Source organism: Rana temporaria, chromosome 9, assembly GCF_905171775.1.
Source record: "Rana temporaria chromosome 9, aRanTem1.1, whole genome shotgun sequence".
Classification (NCBI taxonomy): domain Eukaryota; kingdom Metazoa; phylum Chordata; class Amphibia; order Anura; family Ranidae; genus Rana; species Rana temporaria.
The window spans coordinates 48,843,113-48,866,690 of NC_053497.1; the positions used below are offsets into that span (position 1 = coordinate 48,843,113).

General features: G+C 42.4%; 2 protein-coding genes across 2 annotated transcripts; both read right to left on the bottom strand.

Moving 5' to 3' along the window:
- Positions 1-2,318: 2,318 nt before the first annotated feature.
- On the bottom strand, positions 2,319-2,716 carry LOC120914421 (non-histone chromosomal protein HMG-17-like). Its single transcript, XM_040325115.1, has one exon. The coding sequence runs from the start codon at positions 2,685-2,687 to the stop codon at positions 2,412-2,414; it is 276 nt and encodes a 91-aa protein (XP_040181049.1). The 5' UTR covers positions 2,688-2,716; the 3' UTR covers positions 2,319-2,411.
- An 18,824-nt stretch (positions 2,717-21,540) lies between these two features.
- Positions 21,541-23,062, bottom strand: LOC120914422 (olfactory receptor 150-like). The gene has a single exon (XM_040325116.1). The coding sequence runs from the start codon at positions 22,834-22,836 to the stop codon at positions 21,859-21,861; it is 978 nt and encodes a 325-aa protein (XP_040181050.1). The 5' UTR covers positions 22,837-23,062; the 3' UTR covers positions 21,541-21,858.
- Positions 23,063-23,578: the final 516 nt, after the last annotated feature.

A 23,578-nucleotide genomic window follows, 5' to 3' on the forward strand; every position in this document is an offset into this window, starting at 1 on the left:
CTATACGCCGGAAAAAGCCGAACGCAAACGACGTAAAAACAATGCGCCGGACGTACGTTCGTGGATCGCCGTAACTAGCTAATTTGCATACTCGACGGACCGATGGACTGTTTTCATCGGACAAACCGATCGTGTGTGGGCCCCATCGGGTTTGTTTTTCATTGGTGAAAAAAAAATAGAACGTGTTTTAAATTTTCCTATGGATAAAAAAAACAATAGACAAAAATGATCGTCTGTGTGGAAGTCCATCGGTCAAAAATCCACGCATGCTCAGAATCAAGTCGACACATGCTCTGAAGCATTGAACTTCATTTTTCTCAGCACGTCGTAGTGTTTTACGTCACAGCGTTTTGGCACGGTCGCATTTTTGACTGATGGTGTGTAGGCAAGACTGATGAAAGTCAGCTTCATCAGATATCCGAAGAAAAAATCCATCGGATTAGATTCTATCAGCTATCCGATCGTGTGTACAAAGCTTTACTGTAATGATCTGCTGTGCCAAATAAAATTTGAAAGTTAATCAGCTTATATTTTCCTTCCCTCGTTTCTCCTTTACCCCTCATCTTTTCATCTATTAAATCTTCTGCTCTTGTTGTTTTAACTTTGGATAGTATTTTTTTTTCTCTGCCAGTAAATACCTTATACAGCCCACTTCCTGTTTCTTGTCTGGTAAAAAGCCTAGGCTTATGGCATCATGCACGGCTCTCTATCGCTCACTCTCTCTCTCTCACTCTTGTGAGAGTTTGCCAGGAAAGAAGTGGGGGATGAGTCATACGAGGGCCAATGAGAGCTGCAGAGCTGGAGCTGTTCCTCTGTGTGTCTGTGTAAATCTAGGAAGTGAACAGGCAGCAGCTTCAGCTGCCCAGAATTAAAATGATTGCAGCCAGACTCAGTGGAGGGAGATTTCAGAAGCATATTTGGCAAGTACAGAATCACAGTATATATAAAATAATATGCAAAGTGGTTGGAGAGAAGCTTCAGAATGGCAAAGATGTTTTTTTTTCTAATGAGCAAACTCCGAAATGTATTTAAAATGTCATTATAGGCATTGTAAATCAGGCAGGACACTAAAGCATGATATACTTTACTTCCCAGCCCCGAGAATACATTACTATAAAAACCATTAACATTTATCAGTAACAGGATAGATTCTTAACATTTAGGAGGATGGAGATTACCTTGGACAGGCACCTGTGTACTTTGGCTTTACCATCTTCTTCAAACCAAGGACCCGGGGCACGATAAAGGCTTGAATAGCTGCCTATTTCCCCACAGAATAGAGAAAACCATGAAGTAAATTATGCTAATTTAATGGAGGGAGTAAAAACACAGGGGTTCAATGTAGCTGTTAAATGAGTGAAGATCACACCGTCACGTCACACCCTGCCCATTAGAACCCACAAAGCATTTGCCAAACACAGCTTAACCACTTGCCTACTGTGCACATACACCCCCTTCCTGCCCAGACGAGATTTTTGCTTCCGGCACTGCGTTGCTTTAACTGACAATTGCGCGGTCATGCGACGTGGCTCCCAAACAAAATTGACGTCCTTTTTTCCCCCACAAATAGAGCTTTCTGTTGTTGGTATTTGATCATCTGTGCGGTTTTTATTTTTTGGGCTATAAACAAAAAAAGAGCGTAAATTCTGAAAAAAACCCCACTATTTTTTACTTTTTGCTATAATAAATATCCCATTTTTTTTTAAAAAAAAAATATTTTCTCAGTTTAGGCCGATACGTATTCTTCTACATATTTTTGGTAAAAAAAAAAAATCGCAATAACCTGGTTTGCGCAAAAGTTATATTGCCTACAAAATAGGGGACATAATGATTTTTTTTTTATTTTTTTTTACTAGGAATGGCGGCGATCTGCGTTTTTTTTTCGGGACTGCGACACATCGGACACTTTTGACACATTTTTGGGACCATTCACATTTATACAGTGAACAGTGCTATAAATATGCATTGATTACTGTATAAATGTGACTGGCAGGGAAGGGGTTAACCACTAGGGGGTGGGGAAGAGGTTAAATGTGTGTCCTGGGTGTGTTCTAACTTTGGGGGGAGGGGGGTGACTGGGGGAGGTGACCGATCTGTGTCCCTATGTACAAGGGACACAGACCGGTCTCCTCTCTCCCTGACAGGACGTGGAGCTCTGTGTTTACACACAGAGCTCCACGTCCCTGCTCAGTTACTGGGCAATCGCGGGTGCCCGGTGGCCAATGTGTTCCCAGTGACGCAACTGTCGGAACAATAGAGCATTCCGCCCGCCATCATTTGATGGCGGGCGGATGTTAAGTGGTTAAAATAAAAAGTAAAACAAAGTTCTGCATCGTTATAAAACTTGATAAAAAATTGTATTTCAAACTGTACAGTCACCAGAAGTACACACTTATCAAAATTCACACAGTTCACTTGGCATCAGCAGACGCCTCTGCTTTCTGTGCCTGGTCAGACTTTGCTTCTCCGTTCTCTGCAGCATTGGTGGAATCTTTTCCAGAGTCTTCCTTTCCTTTCTTGCCTTTGAGAGCTTTGTCAGCTTTCTTTGGAGGAGCTGCCTTCTTTGCTTTTGGCTCTTGTTTAGGTGGGGCTGGTTTAGAAGATAGCCGGGCAGATCTCCTTTGTGGTTCTTCCTTTGATTTGGACTTCTCAACCTTTGAGTCTCCGTCAGCCTTTCGTTTGGGCATTGTGATTTTGGACAGCAACGAGTGAGAGCAAGCACTTCAAAGACTTCTAGCCGTTATTTCGAGCGAATGAAACCGGCAAAGATGTTTTTATTACAAATTATGTTACTGTAGTTCCTCTTTAACATGCTAATAACAATTTTTAATTAAAGCTTTTTATTTTCATGACACACTGCAGTGCAAATCACATGCAATGTCCGTGCATTGCAATTTCAGCCATACAGATAGTATGGCTGATATTGCACTGCATTTGGACCAAACACACACAGGACCCTTTTTTTGGTCTGCACCAGAATTGGATTACATGGGTATTCACACCTATGCAATCCAATTCATGTCTGAACTGTCAGCTGGCAGTGCGATATGCGAGCTGAAATGGGGGTGTCGTTAACATTGTATGACACTCCCCAGCAGTTCGTATTAGACATGTGCACACTGAAATATTTTTTTATTTTCCAAAAATACATTTATTTAGTTACTCCTGAAAATTCATTTTTATTTATTTTGTTTGTTAATAAAAAATGCATTTGTCCGAAAAGCCGAATTAATTAAGGTCAAATCTGTCATTGAAGGCTTATGGTGTCTGTCAAATGTTCTAAGAAGATTCGATGGCGCAGCTAAACTGTACAACACCGCAATTGTACATTTCCGGTCGAATGTCCTGCCTACAAGCTATAGAAGAATTCTAATGTTGTATGATAATAATTATATTTATAAATTATTATGACTAGTCAACCAACATTCTAATTCTTCTATAGCCTATGGGCCGAGCATTCTACCCTAAATGTACGATTGTGGCATCGTACAGTTTAGCTGCTTAGAACTTTCGGCAGCCACCATAAGCCTTCAATGACAGATTCAACGTTTGTATGTTTTTCGCTGCTTCGTCGAATCTTTATCGTTCATGTCGAATGGTCTACACCCAACACTGTCTGTATAATGTTGAATCTTTTCTCTCTATGTCAAATCTTTTCTCTCTATAATGTCAAATCTTTTCTCTCTATAATGTTAAATCTTTCATCTCTATGTAGAATAATCTTGGACTAATAGTTAAGGTTAGGCACATTCGACCGCAGATTCGATAGACACAGATTGCTATTGTCACTGTCATGTCGAATCTCCTATCTATATCGAACTGTGTTAGCAATGAAAAAGAAAATAAAGCATTTTTTTATGTCGATTCTTTTGGATTTTGGATTTTGCGTGTTTGTTTTAGTTTGTTAAAACGATAACGAAAATACCCGATGCACTTCTCTACTTCGCATATGGAAGTGTGAACTGTCGTGCAAATCTGGTGCGATGTGGGAACCCGCAGTGGATTCACAGGGTTCCTGCTCGCACCAGTGTGAACCGGCCCTCACTATTATTTGTGTAATTGTTATTTTCATCAAGTTCCATACTTCCATTTCACTCGTTATAATGTTCTTCAAATAGTGATGGACATGCAAATCTCCAATTCCACTTTGCTGGAGCTTTAGGGCCCTTTCACACTGAACGCAGTTGGCTGCAGTTAAATGCATTTTGAACTGCACTCCAACTGCATAGACAGCCCAAAATCAAGGTTATACTTTGGGCATAGTTGCAGTGCAGTTTAGATTTTTTTTTTTAAAGTACAGCATGCTGCATTTTCCCCATCGCAAACGGAGGTAACACGCTAGAAATGCACTAGACCATGCATCTTTAAGCCAAGAAAGACAAGCCCAAAAATGTATTGAAAAAAGCACTGCAAACACAGCACAAAACGCATGCAAAGCTTGATTCAAACACACTTCAAATGCATGTAAACATGCAGTCAAAACAAGCAGTTATGTGCAGTTTCTGGTGTGAATGGGCTCTTACAGCACAGACAAAGTTATAATATGGGTTATTCACTTGGGTTAGTATTAGTAAATGCACTTGTGATCTTACCTAAACAGAAACATTGTGCATGTGCTTGCCTGACAACAAATTCCCATATAAATAGTTAAATATAAATCTGGGAATAGACTTAATCCAAGCTAATTAAAACCCTTGAGAATGTCTTAACTAGAATGTACAGTTTCCAATTATAGATTTCTATTATTTAGAAGAATATTCATTAGTGTTTTAATAAAATGTTTTCAACAAAACTCCCACGAAAATAACAAGATAAAATTGAATATATCAATAGATAGAATCACAAAACCAGCTTTGGCTGCAATAACCATAAGATTTCCCCTCCAGTACTTTTTTCCCCAATTAGATGTCTGATGGCAACTCCTGCCTGTGACTGGACAGTGAAAGTAGAAGCAGCACAATGATGAGCTTTTCTCTCTGTTGTTTCGGCTGTGATTGGACACAGCTGATCACATGGTTAAAGAGCCCCGTCATTGGCTCTTAACAGAGATCGGGGTGACGCCTTGTCCTAGAAACATGGCCCGGCCACAATCATCGTGCTGCATGCCCCTGTGGTCGTGCAAGAGCAGCCATTCTGGGGCGCCGTCATATGACATCCTTCTAGAACGAGAGCCATACTGCTCCTCCGTCATTTGACGGTGGGTGGGCGGCAAGTGGTTAAATTATATTTAGGGTAACACTAACTACACAGTTAGAGGTTTTTTTGAATGTTCGTTGAAAAATTGTTCATCAGAACAATCCATCTTGTCATCATGGAGTCAACTAATTTCATTCACAACAGGTCTGGGTCTGGTGTGGTGTTAATCAGGGTGGTAATTCAAAATTTCTTACAATTTCATGCAGATCTGCTATTTAAATGGAATCCCAGACATATTAAATGGGTTGTAAAACCTCCTGTGATGCAGCAACCCTCCAGTGCCCCCCTTTTACTTACATGATCGTGGTCTTTCCAGCAATGGGGATGAGCACACCAGCTCCAGCCGGTCTCTCGGGTCCTGATTGGATAGATTGATAGCAGCGCAGCCATTGGCTCCTGCTACTGTCAATCAAATCCCATGATTCAGGACCCGAGGGTGGGGCAGAGTCCTGCTGTCTGTGTCAATGGACGCAGTAGCAGGACACAGGAGCATGCCTGCACCAATGGGGCACTCGAGAGGAGGAGGAGCCAGGACCACCACTGAGGGACCCCAGAAGAGGAGGATCTCTTGCACTTTGTGCAAAACCAACTGCACAGAGGAGGTAAGTAAAGGTACGTTTAAAGAAATAAAACAAAAAAAAAACAGGTTTCATTACAATATGCACAATTTTTCCAGAACAAAAACCACATTCACAGTGAGAATGTTCTTTGTTCTTGAAATATATTTCACCCTGCTTCTTTGAATTTTTCTATCAAAGCAGTTAAAAACAAAAGTTGATTTGACACCAATATTGAGATTTAAACAAGTGTTCCAAAAATAGAAATTCTGAACAAAATTCTACTGGTGTGTGGCTAGCTAAACCCTTTCCCTTTCAGTGGGTTTATACACCTGGAGGGCGGGACAGACTTCCTGATCACTGTGATTGGCTGTCACAGTGGTCAGATGATTGGGCGTCTGTCCCACCAGCTCCCCATCATAACAAGGGACTAGGGGCTGTGTATGACACTATATCCTTTATCGGATATTCCGTCGGAATTTAGAAAGAGAACACGTTCTCTTTTTTCTGACGGAAAAAAATTCTATTGGAAATTCTGTTCGTCTGTAGGGAACTCCGACGGAGAAAAAAAACACGCATGCTCAGAATCAAGTCGACGCTCTTGACGGTCGGAATTTGGTGTGACAGTGTGTATGGAAGACAGCTTGAACGGAATTCATGACATGCTTGTAGAGTGGGTTAACAGGCATGGTGGGTGTAATGCAAGATGAAATGATGGGCACCAGTCATTTTTTGAATGTGGGAGAGCGAGTTAGGGCCAGGACACACTTAGGTAGATGCAATGGTAATTGACAGACTCCGAGACACTATAGGTAGACAGCTATACAGGGAAAGGCCTCCATCCGGAATACCACGTCTGTATAGGTAGGACCGCTGTCTCCTATGGCAACTGAATTTGTAACAGTCACTATAAGTAGTCGTACATAACACAGAATAGTTCTTACCAGTTCTTATCTCACAGTATTCCACTGTAGGTCTTCACTCACTGAGCTCCCAGACTCTCACTAGACTTCCAGAGCCCAGTCGTCACCAGATCTCCTGAGCTTTTCCACAGCTAACCCGATGTATACTCCTCAAGCGTCACCCCTGCTAACCCACTGGGTCTTTGGATTGGCACTTGCTGAAGCTTTCCCATTTTTTCACCATCCCTAGCTGGTGAGAAGACTGCTCTCTCTTACTTGCTCGAGCTTACAGTAGTCTCCGGTAATAAGGTGGATGGTCCCTTAGTGGCAACTGCTTCCCCTTTACCCCTGACCACAATTGGTTCCCCGTCCAATTGAACCTTCACAACACGGTTGGACTCCAATCCTGCAGTCCAAACCTTGTCCTGCTCCTAGCAATCCAGGGCGACATAACACACGTCCACCTAGACAGCCGTCCAGGTGGCACAGTACCCCGATCACTTGACTCCACCCAAACAAATAGGCTTTCCCAACAGGCCAAGGAACTTAAGAAACCCCTGCCAATTGGCTGAGACACCCCATTCATTCATAATCTGAACTTGCTATGCCCTTGTCGGTCTAATGTCACCAGCCACATTGCCACCTTGTGACAGAAGAGAAAACGTGCAGCAATTCCAGAAATAGAGAAGAATCAACTTCTATCAATTAGCCAGGACAATTATAACCTGGTAAACGAAATTTGCAAGCAAACCTGCCTTAACACCAGGGTGCTACATCTAAAATGTCTTGTGTATTTAAAATACTATTGTGTAGTGCTATGTAATGGCTTGACTAATGATGATTGATAAATACAGCTTAAAGAAATGATTAATTCCATATATACACAGCATAGTAATCCATTTGCCTTTATAATGGCCATACCCTTGGTAAGGCAATAAGTTGTGGTATTAACTAACTTTCTTTGTTCCCCCCACTGCATAAAGAAACAAGTATGATAAGACAAACAGTCCATAGAGTCACACCATCCAATGGTTCAAAAGCAGTGAAAGACGTCAGTTTTATCCTTTATTTCAGCTTGTATTCTTAGCAGGCATTTATTGTTGTGCGGATCATTTATTTTGCAAGTCGTGAAAATAATGACAGCAAAGGTCGTCACTATGGAACAGTTAACAAACAGTTAACAAACATAAAAAGTAACAATGGGTCATTATCACTATATATTTGCACAGCTTATCCAAATCATTACTCTTTAGCAGCCTAAACTACAGGTAGGTCTTAAAGTGGTTGTAAACCCTTACAATCCACTTTTTGCTACAGGTAAGCCTATAATAAGGCTTACCTGTAGCGACCCTGGGTATCTCCTAAACCTGCACGGTTTAGCAGATGTCCCCTGCATGTGCCAACGTTATTGGCACATGCGCACTGAAGCAATGGAGTGACGTAATCGCGGCTCCAGCCAATCACAGCGTCGGGGCCCGTGGTACCCGGAAGTAACTCCGGGACCAATGTCGCTGGCTGGTGCTGTGTACAGGCACCGCAGTGGGGACTTCGCTCTCACGTGATTATTACATAATGAGCTAGTATGCAGCTCATTAGTAATGCATCAGCTACGGCTGACGCGTTACTCCCACAAACTACTGGGCACTTTATTACTGTCACTCACCACTAATACAGGGGGATTTTTTACTCTCACTGACCACTGACAAAAGGGGGCATTTATTGCTCCCACTGACCAATGACGTAGGGACATCTTTTGCTCCCAGTTACCATCAACACTTGGGCATTTTTAATTTTAACTGACCACAGTCCTGCCCCAAAACAGTGTGGCAGACTTTTTGGGGATCCCTGTAGTAAGCAATATTTAACAGCATGTTACAACACTCTCTTCAGGGATTTCCAGGGAAGTGGGGCATATTGTAGCTTTTGAACATCTGACACCAGGACAACTACCAAGCTAAGTTTTGAATAGAGCAAGGGTTAATGGGACCCCAGAGGCCTAAAAGACCAAGAAAAAATAAGGGGCAGAGGGACTATATCGGTACTAGATGAGAACAATTAGAAAGGAGTTGTAGTAAGGGTAAAAGATATAAATCAGTTTATTTAACATAGTATCAAAAAAAACAGGAGACACACATAAATATAAAATACATCAAAAACAGTGGTATAAAATGGTAGACATATTGTACGACCAACCGCCCCAATCACCGAGATGGAATAGACCCTAGACGAAGGGTGGCGGTGAAACGAAGGGGGTCATACAAGTCAAAATCTCTACTATTTTCGCATCGATAGATGCTTCGTCAGGAGAATTTCTGTACAAAGAACAACCACTCGCTAGGGAGCCAAGGGCCAGCCGTGGAGCAAAATTCTCGCACGGCAACCAGGATGGAGGGAGGGCCCGACTGCAGAGGGAGATCTGTATTGGCTGTGTAGAAATATTCAGGTAAAAGGGGCCCTAGGACCTATGTGAAGGTTCGCGGCAAATACTCAAGAGCCGTACAAAAAGTGTTTATTAAGGTTCAAGTATAAACAGGGTAAAAAAATGATAAGCGCTTCAAATGTGTGATGTGGATCACAACAAAGGTATAAATATTGAACGTATTGTGCACAAACGAAATAAGTGACTTTACTCAAGTGATGCAGAGTGAGTCCCAACTATAAATAGTGCAAAGGTGTAAACCTCTATGCACCTAGATGCATCTGAAAGCACAGTGATGTGCAAAAAATAAATGATAAAAAATCAAAGTAAAGTGATGATATAACAGTCTATAAGAAGATGATGAAATGATGTTCTGAACTGTTGATTTCTTCACTTAGAGAATGGTTAATATCCACACAGGTACCGTAGTACCCTTACCTTAAAGGTGCTATATATAGGCATATAGTGCTGTCTCTCCAGAACTCGAGTCTCGCCTATCCCAGGGGTAATTACTCGGGCTGCTCAGACTGCTGTGTGCTCAGACTGCTGTATACTTCCGATGGATCCGATGGCTCAGTATTCAAAATCGGGAATGCAGAGAGGAGAGTAGAAAACAAATGCCTCCAATGGTGTAGTAGATTTTAAATCCAGAGAAAGTTTATTGCACCCAAAAAAATTGCACAGAAAATAAAAAAGAAATTAAAAGCGTACAAACAATCGTTTGCAAAACACGGGGACGGGGCGATCGTAATACCGCCTAACGTCCGATGGCCTCCGGCTTGTGCGGGTGTCACTCGGTCTCAACTCCCTACGGCGTTACGTCACGTACCTCGTGACTTCATCAGGGGAAGTATGCCAGCAACGGAGGAATTGGTTTATAGGTAGGCAGCTTGTGTTGGGTAAAACAGCAAGCCTGTATCACACCTGGCTCTGAGGACACGCTTCTCAGTGATTGGGACAGTTGGTCGTACAATATGTCTACCATTTTATACCGCTGTTTTTGATGTATTTTATATTTATGTGTGTCTCCTGTTTTTTTTTGATACTATGTTAAATAAACTGATTTATATCTTTTACCCTTACTACAACTCCTTTCTAATTTTCCTCATCTAGTACCAATATAGTTCCTCTGCCCCTTATTTTTTCTTGGTCTTTGGGGCCTCTGGGGTCCCATTAACCCTTGCTCTATTCAAAATTGATCTCCAGGATGATAGTACTATAACTTTGTGTTTACTATTCACACTAAGAGGCTTATATATAAACTATATAAGTAGGCTTGGTTTTTCCCTGGGCATTCCCCAGGTTTTTGTTGTTATATATAAACTACCAAGCTAAGTTGGGTCTGGAACCAGATTGTAGGAGCCAGGACAAAACTGTCTGACTCATGACTGCTATGGCTGTAGGCATGGTTAATATGCTGTGCCCTTACAACAGTATTAATACTTACCTGGTTATATATATATAAACACACAGTATATCAAGGATGATAAAAATAACATATCAAGGATGATAAAAATTGCACCAAAGATGTGCATGCACCTTGTTTGGAGCCGCACTGCAAATGGATTGCATGATCGGCAGTGCATTCCCTAACTGGACACATTGAGGTTGATTTACTAGACTCACTCCCTGTGATGGACATTACATACTACAAGGTTAAACAGTGCTTTAGAATTGATAAGAATGTAATACCATATGATCCAGTTTACATTTATACTCTATCATGATCTCAGTATTTTGAAGATACAATATAGTTACATACATAGTTACATAGTAGGTGAGGTTGAAAAAAGACACAAGTCCATCAAATCCAACCTATGTGTGTGATTCTATGTCAGTATTACCTTATATATCCCTGTATGTTGTGGTCGTTTAGGTTCTTATTTTAATCCATCAAAAACTCCCCCGCTGAGACCACTGCCTGTGGAAGGGAATTTCACATCCTTGCCACTCTTGCAGTAAAGAACCCTCTACGTAGTTTAAGGTTAAACCTCTTTTCTTCTAATTTTAATGAGTGGCCATGTGTCTTGTTAAACTCCCTTCCGCAAAAAAGTTTCATCCCTATTGTGGGGTCACCACCAGAATGGTATTTGTAAATTGAAATCATATCCCCTCTTAAGCGTCTCTTCTCCAGAGAGAATAAGTTCAGTGCTCGCAACCTTTCCTCATAACTAACATCCTCCAGACCCTTTATTCGCTTTGTTGCCCTTGTCTGTACTCTCTCCATTTCCAGAACATCCTTCCTGAGGACTGGTGACCATAACTGGACAGCATACTCCAGGTGTGGCCGGACCAGAGTCTTGTAGAGAGGAAGAATTATCGTTTTATCTCTGGAGTTTATCCCCTTTTTAATGCATGCAAATATTCTGGAATATATGTGGAATATATGTAGACTTATTCCATAGCCTCACTGTACAGTAGTCAGAATGCAGTAAGACAATATTGGTGACCATAAAGCAGTTCTGTATTCAACATTTAACATATGTTGTTCTTGTGCTCTTTGGAGGCTTATTGTAGAAAAAACAAGAGATTTTAATGACTCTTCAAGATAGAGGATCAGGTCAGAGATTGTAGATGAATCCAAAAACAATACATGATCACAAAGCATGGTCCAGTAATTGTTTTGTAATATGACAATTTTACCCTGTTGAAAAAAAGAAGTGCTACCAATTTAAGCTTGAGAATAAATGAAGTCTTATTTAAAGCGGTAGTTCACCCCCCCCCCGACACATTTTACCATCGAGACAGGCATTGTAGCGCGAGCTACAGTATGCCTGTCCCGATTTTTTTAATCCCGTACTCACCTTGTAGTCGTCCATCGTAGATTTCGGCTCCCGCGGGGAATGGGCGTGCCTATGGAGAGGGAGGATGATTGACGGCCGGCCCTGGCACGTCACTCTCTCCGAAGACAGCCGGAGTAAGTCTCGGCTATTCACGGCGCCTGCGCACAGGCTATGCGCACGCGTCGTGAAGACCAAGCCTATTTCGGCTATTTCCGGAGAAGCGTGACGCGCCAGAGCCGGCCGTCAATCATCCTCCGTCTCCATAGGCACGCCCATTCCCCGGTATCTTCGATGGACGACTACAAGGTGAGTATGGGGCTAAAAAAAACGGGACAGGCATACTGTAGCTCGCGCTACAATGCCTGATTTTAAGGTAAAAGAAAAAAAAAATGTTTTTTTCCCGTCGATAGGGTGAACCCCCGCTTTAAAGACACACTATCACTTGCCCAATCAGGCCTTCCTCTCCTTTAACGGGGTATGCTTACCTATCCACACTACACCAAGGCCTCCCCACTTCAGAAATACACTGTTAATAAATTCTGGTGTTGGGGCTTATCTGGATAGATGACATTTCTGCTCATAATCTAGTAATGGAAAAATCCCCCCAAGTTGGATTCATTAAGGGTTTGGCTAACCTTGTTCAAAGTTTAGTGAATCTACAGTGAAGTTACATCTATAGAGTATGAATCTTGTTGATTAATTAATGTTTAGGGCTATTAGTAAACTATTGTCAAAAAAGGCATGGAAAACATGGCACTGCGATTGAGGACATGTGCAAACAAAAAAAAAAAGGAGTGCAAAAAATGGAAGGTCTTGCTTTGAGGGCAACACTGAAAATGCACAAATCTAACCTGTACCCTAAGCTCCTTAACTGGCACAAAAAGGTGAAAATTGGTTTCAAATCATGTATATATATTCAATATATAATATAAAATATATTTTGCATCTTTTTTTTGAATTGCTTATTAAAAGTTCATTTGTCAAATGTCAAATGAAAGTCGCTGTAATATCACCCATACGTTGGAATACTGGTCACACAGAGGTGTGAATAAATTCCTCAGTTGTATCCTAACTTCAATACTTTCTTTTCTGCTGGATAATACAATTATGTCACTGTTCTTCCAACACTCTCTAAATATGAGAGCTGTGAGGCCGCGTACACACGGCCGTTCCAAACCAATGAGAATGGTCCGACGGGCCATTTCCATCGGTTCACCACTGAAGTGGCCCGATGGTCTGATGTGCGTACACACCATCGTTCCAAAAACCGATCGGGTCAGAACGCGGTGACGTCAAACACACGACGTGCTGAATAAAATGAAGTTCAATGCTTCCAAGCATGCGTAGACTTGATTCTGAGCAAGCGCGGGTTTTGAACCAATGCTTTCTGTACTAACCATCGGTTTGGACCGATCGGGCAGTGGGCCATCGGTTCGATTTTGAAGCATGTTTTAAAATTCTCATCGGTTTTGTCCGACCGTGTGTACGCGGCCTCAGTCCCACAAACTGCAGTGCTAGTGTCGTTTTTTCCTCCCCTTTAGCCATTCAAATGATGCCATGTGATATGTGAATGGTTCGCAGAATACAATGTATTCTGTACAAAACCAAGGGGGGCGTGGTGGAAATATTTTTTTTCACACCTCCTCCTACCATTTGTTTAAAAACTTTGATCTTTTAATTTGATGGTGTTAAACACACATACATTTCTGAGACCAATGGAAAGATATACAGGTTTTCTGGAACTTTTTTGGCACATTAGTACCCCTATTGTGTGTTTTTGAGCACATTTATTGACAATACTGTAAAAGTTTTAATGTATTCAGATTTTTTGGGGGGTCTAAATTTTAGTTTAAGATCTAACACTCTAAATCTAGCAAAGTGGTTTGAGTTGTTTTATTAGTCATTTATGATACACATTTTCTATTTAGATTGTTAATATTATGTTATAGAATGACCTTTACAAAATCAACAAGTTTTAGCCCTGGTTTAATAATAATATAATAATAATAATATAATGCTTACACTTATATAGCGCCAATTACGATGTGTCTAAGCGCTGATAATGGTTGTCATTATTACCCAACACAATGGTACTCATTTTACCGACCTCAGAAGGATGAAAGGCTGAGTGGAACCCTTGGGACACAGGCAATCACAGACTGCTGCAAAGGAGCATTAGCCCCCTGCGCTATCTTACCAGCTTAACTATGAACTGCATGTGAATTACAAAGGAACCGCATGGCATCCCTGTGAAATATACATGTGATTTAGTGCAATGTGATTTGAGCTCATTCTTTTTGAATGGGGTCAAAACTCACCGCATTGCACCAAAGATGTTCATGCACCTTTTTTGGAGCCGCACTGCAAATGGATTGCATGGTCATTTTGTACCATACGATCCGGTGCACGCAAATGCATTTCAGGCAATGCACACACCTGCATTTGGGGTGTTATTAACCACTTCAACCCCGGAAGAATTTACCCCCTTCCTTACCAGAGCACTTTTTGCGATTCGGCACTGCGTCGCTTTAACTGACAATTGCACGGTCATGCGACATGGCTCCCAAACAAAATTAATGTCCTTTTTTTCTTCCAAATATAACTTTATTTTGGTGGTATTTGATCACTTCTGTAGTTTTTATTTTGTGTGCTATAAACAAAAATAGAGCGACAATTTTGAAAAAAATGCAATATTTTTTACTTTTTGCCATAATAAATATCCCCAAAAATCTATATATAATAAAAATAGGCCGATACATATTCTTCTACATATTTTTGGTAAAAAAAAAATCGCAATATGCTGATATTGATTAGTTTGAGCAAAAGTTATAGCATCTACAAAATAGGGGATAGTTTTATTACCTTTTTTTTTTTACTAGTAATGGCGGCGATCTGCGATTTTTATTGTGACCGCGACATTGCGACGGACATATCGGACACTTCTGACACATTTATGGGACCATTCACATTCATACAGCGATTAGTGCTATAAAACTGCACTGATTACTGTATAAATGTGACCGTCAGGGAAGGGGTTAACACTAGGGGGCTCTGAAGGGGTTAAATATGTTCCCTAGTGTGTGATTCTAACTGTAGGGGGAGGGGACTCACAAGGAGAGGAGACCGATGTGTGTTGCTCTGTACTGGGAACACACATCGGTCTCCTCACCTCTGACAGGACAAGCGATTGGAATGTCGTGCGGGAAATGCGCATGGATCACGGCTTTTCCAGCACTGCATAAGGCCCCGTACACACGAGGAGACATGTCCGATGAACCATTTTTATCGGACATGTCTCCTGGGAGCTTTTGGTCTGATGTGTGTACACACCATCAGACCAAAATCCCAGCGGACAGAGAACGCGGTGACGTAGAAGACACCGACGTTCTCAAACACGGAAGTGCAATGCTTCCACGCATGCATAGAATCAATTTGACGCATGCGCGGGATTTCGGGACGCTGGTTACACGTCATAACCAGCGGACATGTCCGATTAGGTGTACTAACCATCGGACATGTCCGACGGACATGTTTCCAGCGGACAAGATTCTTAGCTTGCTAAGAAACTTTTGTCCGCTGGAAACCTGTCCGCTAGGCCGTACACACAGTCGGACATGTCCGCGGAAACTGGTCCGCGGACCAGTTTCAGCAGACATGTTCTACCGTGTGTACGCCGCCTGAGTGTGAACCGAGGCTTAATCTATTAAATAGTTACCGAATTGTAATATTGGGCCAGATCCTCAAAAGAGATACTCCGACTTAACTGCTGTTCAGTCTGTGTGTAACTTTGGAAACGATCCTCAAAAGGCTTTTTCCAAAGTTAGACAGAAGATCCGGCATGTGTAATTGAATTACACTGCCGAATCTTAGGATGCAGTACCGCATCCGCCGCTGGGGGCATTTCGAGTCGAAATGCCGTTGCTAGTATGCAAATTAGCACTTAAGGCGATCCACAAAGCTTTCTAGCTTCATTTTTGTGCCGTAAGTGTTATTTTGCAAGTGTAAAATTAGGGCTGGTTCTACAAAGTGTAAACTAGTCACACCTTGTAAAAGCCCATTCCAGCGACGGCATTTGGTATGCTTTCCCGAGGGAGAACTCCACGGCAATTTGTAAAAACAAAACCGGCATGGGTTCCCCCCCAGGAGCATACCAGGCCCTTAGGTCTGGTATGGGTTGTAAGGAGACCCCCCCCACGCCGAAAAATCGACGTAGGGGTCCCCCTACAATCCATACCAGACCCGTATCCAAAGCACGCTACCCGGCCGGCCAGGAAAGGAGTGGGGACGAGCGAGCGTCCCCCCCCCTCCTGAGCCGTGCCAGGCCGCGTGCCCTCAACATGGGGGGGTTGGGTGCTCTGGGGCAGGGGGGCGCACTGCGGGCCCCCCCACCCCAGAGCACCCTGTCCCCATGTTGATGAGGACAGGACCTCTTCCCGACAACCCTTGCCATTGGTTGTCGGGGTCTGTGGGCGGAGGCTTATCGGAATCTGGGAGTCCCCTTTAATAAGGGGGCCCCCAGATACCGGCCCCCCCACCCTAAGTGAATGGATATGGGGTACATCGTACCCCTATCCATTCACCTGGAGGCAAAAAGTAAAAGTTAATAAACACACAACACAAGGCTTTTTAAAATATTTTATTTTTCTGCTCCGGAGGCCCCCCCTGTCTTCGTTATTAGCTCAATTACCAGGGGGGGCTTCTTCTTCCGCTCTCCGGGGGTCTTCCACTCTCCGGGGGTCTTCCGCTCTCCGGGGGTCTTCTCCGCTCTCCGGGGGGGGGCTTCTCCGGACTCCGGGGGTCTTCTTCCATCTTCTCCCCTCTTCCGCTGTTGACTCGGCGAACCCCGGTTCTTGTGCAGCTCTCCGGTGCCTTCTTCTTCAGCGCTGGCTGCCTGCTATGTTTGTGTGTTAGCTCGATTTCAAACAGGCAGCCGGCGCGGTCTTCTGTGGCGTCAGGGTCTTCTCTTCCTTTCTTCCGATGTTGCCTCGTCGCCTGTTGTCGCTGTAATGATGGAAGCGCGCCTTGCATCACATTTATATAGGCATCACCGTCCCATCATGCTCCGGTAGGTACCCACGTGGTGGGTGCACGTGGGTAGGCACCCACCACGTGGGTACCTGCCGGAGCATGCCTGTTTGAAATCGAGCTAACACACAAACATAGCAGGCAGCCAGCGCTGAAGAAGAAGGCACCGGAGAGCTGCACAAGAACCGGGGTTCGCCGAGTCAAGAGCGGAAGAGGGGAGAAGATGGAAGAAGCCCCCCGGAGTCCGGAGAAGCCCCCCCGGAGAGCGGAGAAGACCCCCGGAGAGCGGAAGACCCCCGGAGAGCGGAAGAAGAAGCCCCCCCTGGTAATTGAGCTAATAACGAAGACAGGGGGGGCATCCGGAGCAGAATAATAAAATATTTTAAAAAGCCTTGTGTTGTGTGTTTATTAACTTTTACTTTTTGCCTACAGGTGAATGGATAGGGGTACGATGTACCCCATATCCATTCACTTAGGGTGGGGGGCCGGTATCTGGGGGCCCCCTTATTAAAGGGGACTCCCAGATTCCGATAAGCCTCCGCCCGCAGACCCCGACAACCAATGGCAAGGGTTGTCGGGAAGAGGTCCTGTCCTCATCAACATGGGGACAGGGTGCTCTGGGGTGGGGGGGGCCCGCAGTGCGCCCCCCTGCCCCAGAGCACCCAACCCCCCCATGTTGAGGGCACGCGGCCTGGCACGGCTCAGGAGGGGGGGGACGCTCGCTCGTCCCCACTCCTTTCCTGGCCGGCCGGGTAGCGTGCTTTGGATACGGGTCTGGTATGGATTGTAGGGGGACCCCCTACGTCAATTTTTCGGCGTGGGGGGGGTCTCCTTACAACCCATGCCAGACCTAAGGGCCTGGTATGCTCCTGGGGGGGAACCCATGCCGGTTTTTTCTTTGAAAATTGGCATGGAGTTCTCCCTCAGGAATGCATGCCGCTGTCATTTTTTTTTTCCCCGACGCAACTTTTTTAAGCCGTCGCGATCCTCAAAACTCGGCGTAACGTAACTTCGCGCATGCGCAGTACGGCCGGCGCGGGAGCGCGCCTCATTTAAATGGGACTCGCCCCATTTGAATAGGAACGCCTTGCGCCGGCGGAATTTTAGTTACACAGCCTGAAATTTCTAGATAAGTGCTTTGTGGATCAGGCACTTAGGTAGAAACTTTAAGGCAGTGTAACTTAAATTGGATTTTTTAAGTTACGTCAGGTTTTTGTGGATCTGGCCCATTGTGAATATCTTTTTTGTCTCTAAATTACTAGATATTTATGTAAGGGAAAGATTATTTAAAAATGTATCTTAATAACTATTAATGATCTCTTTAGACCTTCTCGTCATAACGTTGGTTCAGGGAGCCTTATATTAGTGACTTTGTCAGCTAAGTAAGTATTTTTAGGGTTCATACATTTTACAAGTGTCATTTCCCACTCTTTCAGCATTCTTTTAGCTTTAATAAAGATCAAAAAATGTTTGCCTCAATGTTTATGAGACAGGTGTATTCCTGGCTGCATTGAACTGATAATGCAACTCACAAGGCATTGGGCCAGATTCATCAAGAGATACGACGGCGGATCTCCTGATCCGCCGTCGTATCTCTGAGATCCGACGGTCGGAACTATGTGACTGATTCATAAGAATCAGTTCCGCATAGATCTCCCTTAGATCCGACTGGTGTAAGTGACTTACACCGTCGGATCTTAGGCTGCAATCTCCCGCCGGCCGCTAGGTGTCGCCTCGGTCTTTTACGCATCGGATATGCAAATGAGGAGAACCGCCGATTCAGAAACGAACGCCTGCCCGTCGCTTTTTTTTTACGTCGTTTGCGTTCGGCTTTTTCCGGCGGATAGTTACCCCTGCTATATGAGGGGTAGCTAATGTTAAGTATGGCCGTCGTTCCCGCGCTGAGTTTCAAATTTTTACGTCGTTTGCGTAAGTCGGTCTGGAATACGGATGGCCGCAATTGACGTTGCCGCCGAAAACAATGACGTCCTAGCGACGTCATTTGGAGCATGCGCACTGGGAAATTTCGCCGGCGGCTCATGCGCAGTTAAATCGGCGCGGGGACGCGCCTGATTTAAATTGTACACTCCCCCTAGCCGCGGAATTTGAATTCCGACAGGGGGGCTTACGATCCGCCGGTGCAAGTTTCGAGGTAAGTGCATTGTGAATACTGCACTAGCCTCGCTAAATTGCACCGATCTAAAGATCCGCTAATCTATGTGAATCTAGCCCATTATCTGTGTGTTCTTTGGTTGGCTCAGGCTTTGCTCATCTGTAAGAAAAGCTTTAAAAACGTGTCTATAAAGGTTATTTAGACAATGGCTAACATTAAAAAAAATGTTTAAATTAAGTGACCTTATAGGTGGATAACACAATTACAACTGAAGTACCCTGTGAACAAAACAGATTCATACTTATCTGTCTATTAGCTTGTTGTCTGAAACTTCCCTTTGGGCCAGAGCTTCCAGAACTAATCAAATTCCACACTTCTTGGTCTATGGAATGTTACCCATTGGCCGCTGTGTTTTTTTCAGCTGATCCCTACTTCTCTGTTATGTCTTGCAGATTGTAATACATTGCTACTCACATATTAGAAGTTGAGAGGTGCAACCAGACATAAAATAATTTAGAGTTGACTTGTGACCTGTCCTTTGATCCAACATTTTCAGTTTGATCATGCTTTTTTTATTGTTTATTTATTACATTTTTCAAAGCATACAGAAACGATTGTACATTTCAAAAGCAATTGCCAAAAAAGAAGGCATAACAATATGCATAAATGCAAGATGAGAAGTAATATAAGGAAACACAATGATAAAACATCATGAAGAAAGTAATATGACAGGGAATATGAAATCAAGAGAAAACTGAATAGGAGCTATTGCTGCCATAGTGCTATGTGCTGGGTGTTCAGTGTGACCCTGTTTGCAAATGCGTGCTAACTAAACCCCTGTTTTTAACGCAGACTGTTGGACACTTTAATCCAGTTGGTCAGCAGACTGGTTGGTGAGTTGAGCTATGACATGTTCTGTTTTTGTCTTTTATGCGTTTGCCCTTCCATGTGCTCCATGCTGTGAAGGCCAATTATAGGTGGAGACAGTGGCCAATTGTTGGTTACTGGTGTAAATATGGCCTGGGGGGACACTAGGCACCTTTGCTGCCATTGTGCTGGGTGTCCAGTGTGCTCCTGTTCCTTTAAGGGGGATTGGGCTGCCTCCAGGTCCACCTGCCCCTCATCTATCCATTGAATGCATGTGCTCCCACTGTGGAGACGCTCATAAATTCAGTAGCGTTTAGGACTACAAGCATACACAGGGTGCCGTGAAGAAGCATTGCAGCTTACGCATGCGTCTGCAAATGCGTGCTAACTAAACCCCTGTTGTTAACGTAGACTGTTGGACAGGTTAATTCGGTTGGTCAGCAGAGTGGTTTGTGAGTTGAGCTATGGCATGTTCTGGTTTTGTCTTTTATGAGTTTGCCCTTCCATGTGCTCCTTGCTGTGAAGGCCAGTTATAGGTGGGGACAGGGGACATTTATTTGTTACTGTGTGACCCTGTACCTTTAATGAGGGGTGGCTCCTTCCAGGCTCACCTGTCCCCACCTATCCATTATAGATGCATGTGCTTCCAAGATGGATACTTTCAGTAGTTAGGGACTGCAGGAAACAGGGTGCCTTGGCGGGACCTGCAGCTTACGCATGTATTTGCAAATGTGTGCAACTAAACCCCTGTGCTTAACGCATACTGTTTGACAGGTCAATTTGGTTGGTCGCTGGTTGGTTGGTAATATTGAGCTTGAAAATCTCTTTATATTTGTTTGACAGACAGAAATAACCTGATAATTATTAGGGATGCATTAAGAATTCAAGCTGAACCTAAGTTCAAACGTTTGATAAACATCTCAAAATGCATGGCAAACAACTGTCATTGGCCAAAGTCTTTCACCTTTTTGGAACTATTATTTTTTTTTGAACAACTTCTGTTGCCACTGTTCCCTTTTTTTTATTTGTTTTTTGGAGAGGAGTGGAGTTTTTCCTTTCAATTTTTTTTCGATACACACTTTTTAAAGAAGTGTGGCTTAACATTTTTAGCTGAAACCACTTTCTCTCATTCTCTAACACAACATTTTGTAGCTAAAAATATACTTTACATTTTGGCAATTCATTGAACACGTTTTTTTTCTTTTGGCACAGAAGGAATATGATTTGTATTTTTTTGAATAAAGATGGAGTATGCCTGCTTTTTCCCTCTTCAATTACCTCCTATGAAAAATAATTAGATTTTGTGCAGCTGGTCAGTATAATTTATAAATTTGTATCTGAAAAAAAAAAACAGTACAATAGAATATTTACATTGTGTGCATAATATCTGTGAAAAATTTCTGGCTGTTGACTGCGATATATTAAATTAAATTTATTTTCAGAATAACAGATGCTTCAGATCTTCGTCTAACATAGTGAACACGTGCAAGTGCTTGCATAAGGTACAACAAGTCTCTACAATGTTTATGTCTGCTGGCTTTGAAATATCATACTCTATTATTTCTTGCAAAAATGTACTTATTTCTCCCTCTTGCATTGTTGCTCCAAGCCCCAATATATCTGTTTACCTATTCCCAGCCACTGTGCCATGTGCCATAACAGAACATATTAGTGCAGATACAGGAAACTTTGCCCAGCCAAATAAGAAGCAAAGCTTGGAAGGACTTCCAGGTCATAAAACCAGCAAAGTAGTAGACCACATCTGATCATATGTGCTTGAATGAAAAGAAAGGAATGCCTGGGCTGGAGGGGAATCCAATTTTATTGTTAAGATCCCAATAGTGACAGGGGTGTGCTGGGCCTAGCCAGGTGTGTGCTGACATGGAAACATTTTTTGACTGTAGAAATATGAAACAAATTAGACAGTGGGTAACATGCACAATACTTCAAATATAACTTTAAAAAGTTTGTAAAGAACCAAGATTTTTTCTTTTGTTCATTTTCTTTTTATTAGTCTGGACATTTTCTTAAACTTTCTCTTCAAAGCTGAATGAACATCTTTATTCTTCAAGCTGTAAATCAGGGGATTTAATATTGGGACACATGTGGTATTAAATAGGGAAGAAAGTTTATAGGAACCCAGTGTAATATATTCAACTGGTCTGAAGTATTGGTAAGACAAGGTGCCATAAAGAAGCACAATGATTGTGAGATGTGAGGAACATGTGTAGAAAGCTTTCCACCTCCCATTACTAGAACGTATTCTCAGTATGCTTTTTATAATGAAAACATATGATATAAAAGTGAGAACAAATGGAACAAAAGATGCCAGAATCACTCCTTCAATAATCACATAAAGTTGCAAAGCAAAAGTGTCACTGCAGGACAGCTTCATTATTGGTACAAAGTCGCAGAAGAAATGGTTGACCTCCAATGATGTGTAACAACTAATGGATGACACTTTCCAAGCACAAGGCATGATATCTAAGAAACCCAAAACCCAACAGACACCAGCCAGACCACAGCAGACTTTGTGGCTCATAATTACCTGGTAATGTAAAGGATGACAGATAGCCACATAGCGGTCATAACCCATTGCTGTCAGAATTAGCAGCTCATTACATGTAAAAGATAAGAAGAAAAACATCTGCATCACACAACCAACAAAGGAAACCAACTTATTGCCAGTGAGGAATGTAATAAGAGGTTTGTGAAGAGTTATTGTAGAACAAGAAACATCGAGAATCGACAGGTTGGCCAGGAAGAAGTACATTGGAGTGTGAAGATGACGATCCATACAGATCAATAAAAAAATGGTCATATTACCTCCTAGAATGAAGAGATAAATCAGCAGAACCAACAAAAAAATGGGAAGCTGTAATTCTGGGACATCAGAAATCCCTTCAATGATGAAATATGTCATTCCTGTTTTGTTGGATTCTTCCATAGTATAGAATTTTCCAAAGTGCCACATATGAAAAAATTGTATCTATTTTAGTAATGCAATAGTCAGCTGTGCCATATCAGGTTGACATTTTAATGCTCAACTGAGACAAATATACAAATGCCCTCTAATTCAGTTGTATGTACAATTGTTAAAATCATTAAATGCATTTAATTGAATAAATAATTTAAATACAATTACTGTCAATATCTGTATCTATCTCTATATTAGCCTTTTCTACAAAAAGGGTAACTCAGACTGAAAGAGGAAGAGCCAGACAGGATTCACTATACTGCACAGTACTGTTGCTCTAAAGTTGTCTAATAACTAGTAGAAATGTGTTGAAATTTTCTTGTTTCAAGAACATTTGTTTGATTTTGTAATGATTATTGGGGGTCAAATCATTGTTCGTTTTCACCATAGTGACAAGAAAATCTGAAGGAGCAGGATGGATTTTTTTTTTTTAACAAATTCATTTCTAACAGTTTACATGGTTTTCGTTCAGGAAATTACATTTATTACAAAATCAAATGTCAAAAGTAAATGAAATATTGAGATTGTTTTGAAGAACAATCAATGAATCGTTTAATGACTTGTTTCCTGCTGTTCTATTGATATACTTATCTCCCTGTACCTCCTGATGAAGTGGGTCTGTTTGCCTGAGAAACCTGTTGAGACAAAATTTCCACATTAATCAAGATGAGTTATGGAAAATGTTTGTGATGTGATTGTGATATGTGGTTGTTTAAACTTGTGGTAGATGCATTTCCTT

Bases quoted from the DNA above. Each gene is read 5' to 3' on its own strand.
- LOC120914422 (XM_040325116.1), bottom strand. From the start codon at position 22,836: ATGTGGCACTTTGGAAAATTCTATACTATGGAAGAATCCAACAAAACA.
- LOC120914421 (XM_040325115.1), bottom strand. From the start codon at position 2,687: ATGCCCAAACGAAAGGCTGACGGAGACTCAAAGGTTGAGAAGTCCAAA.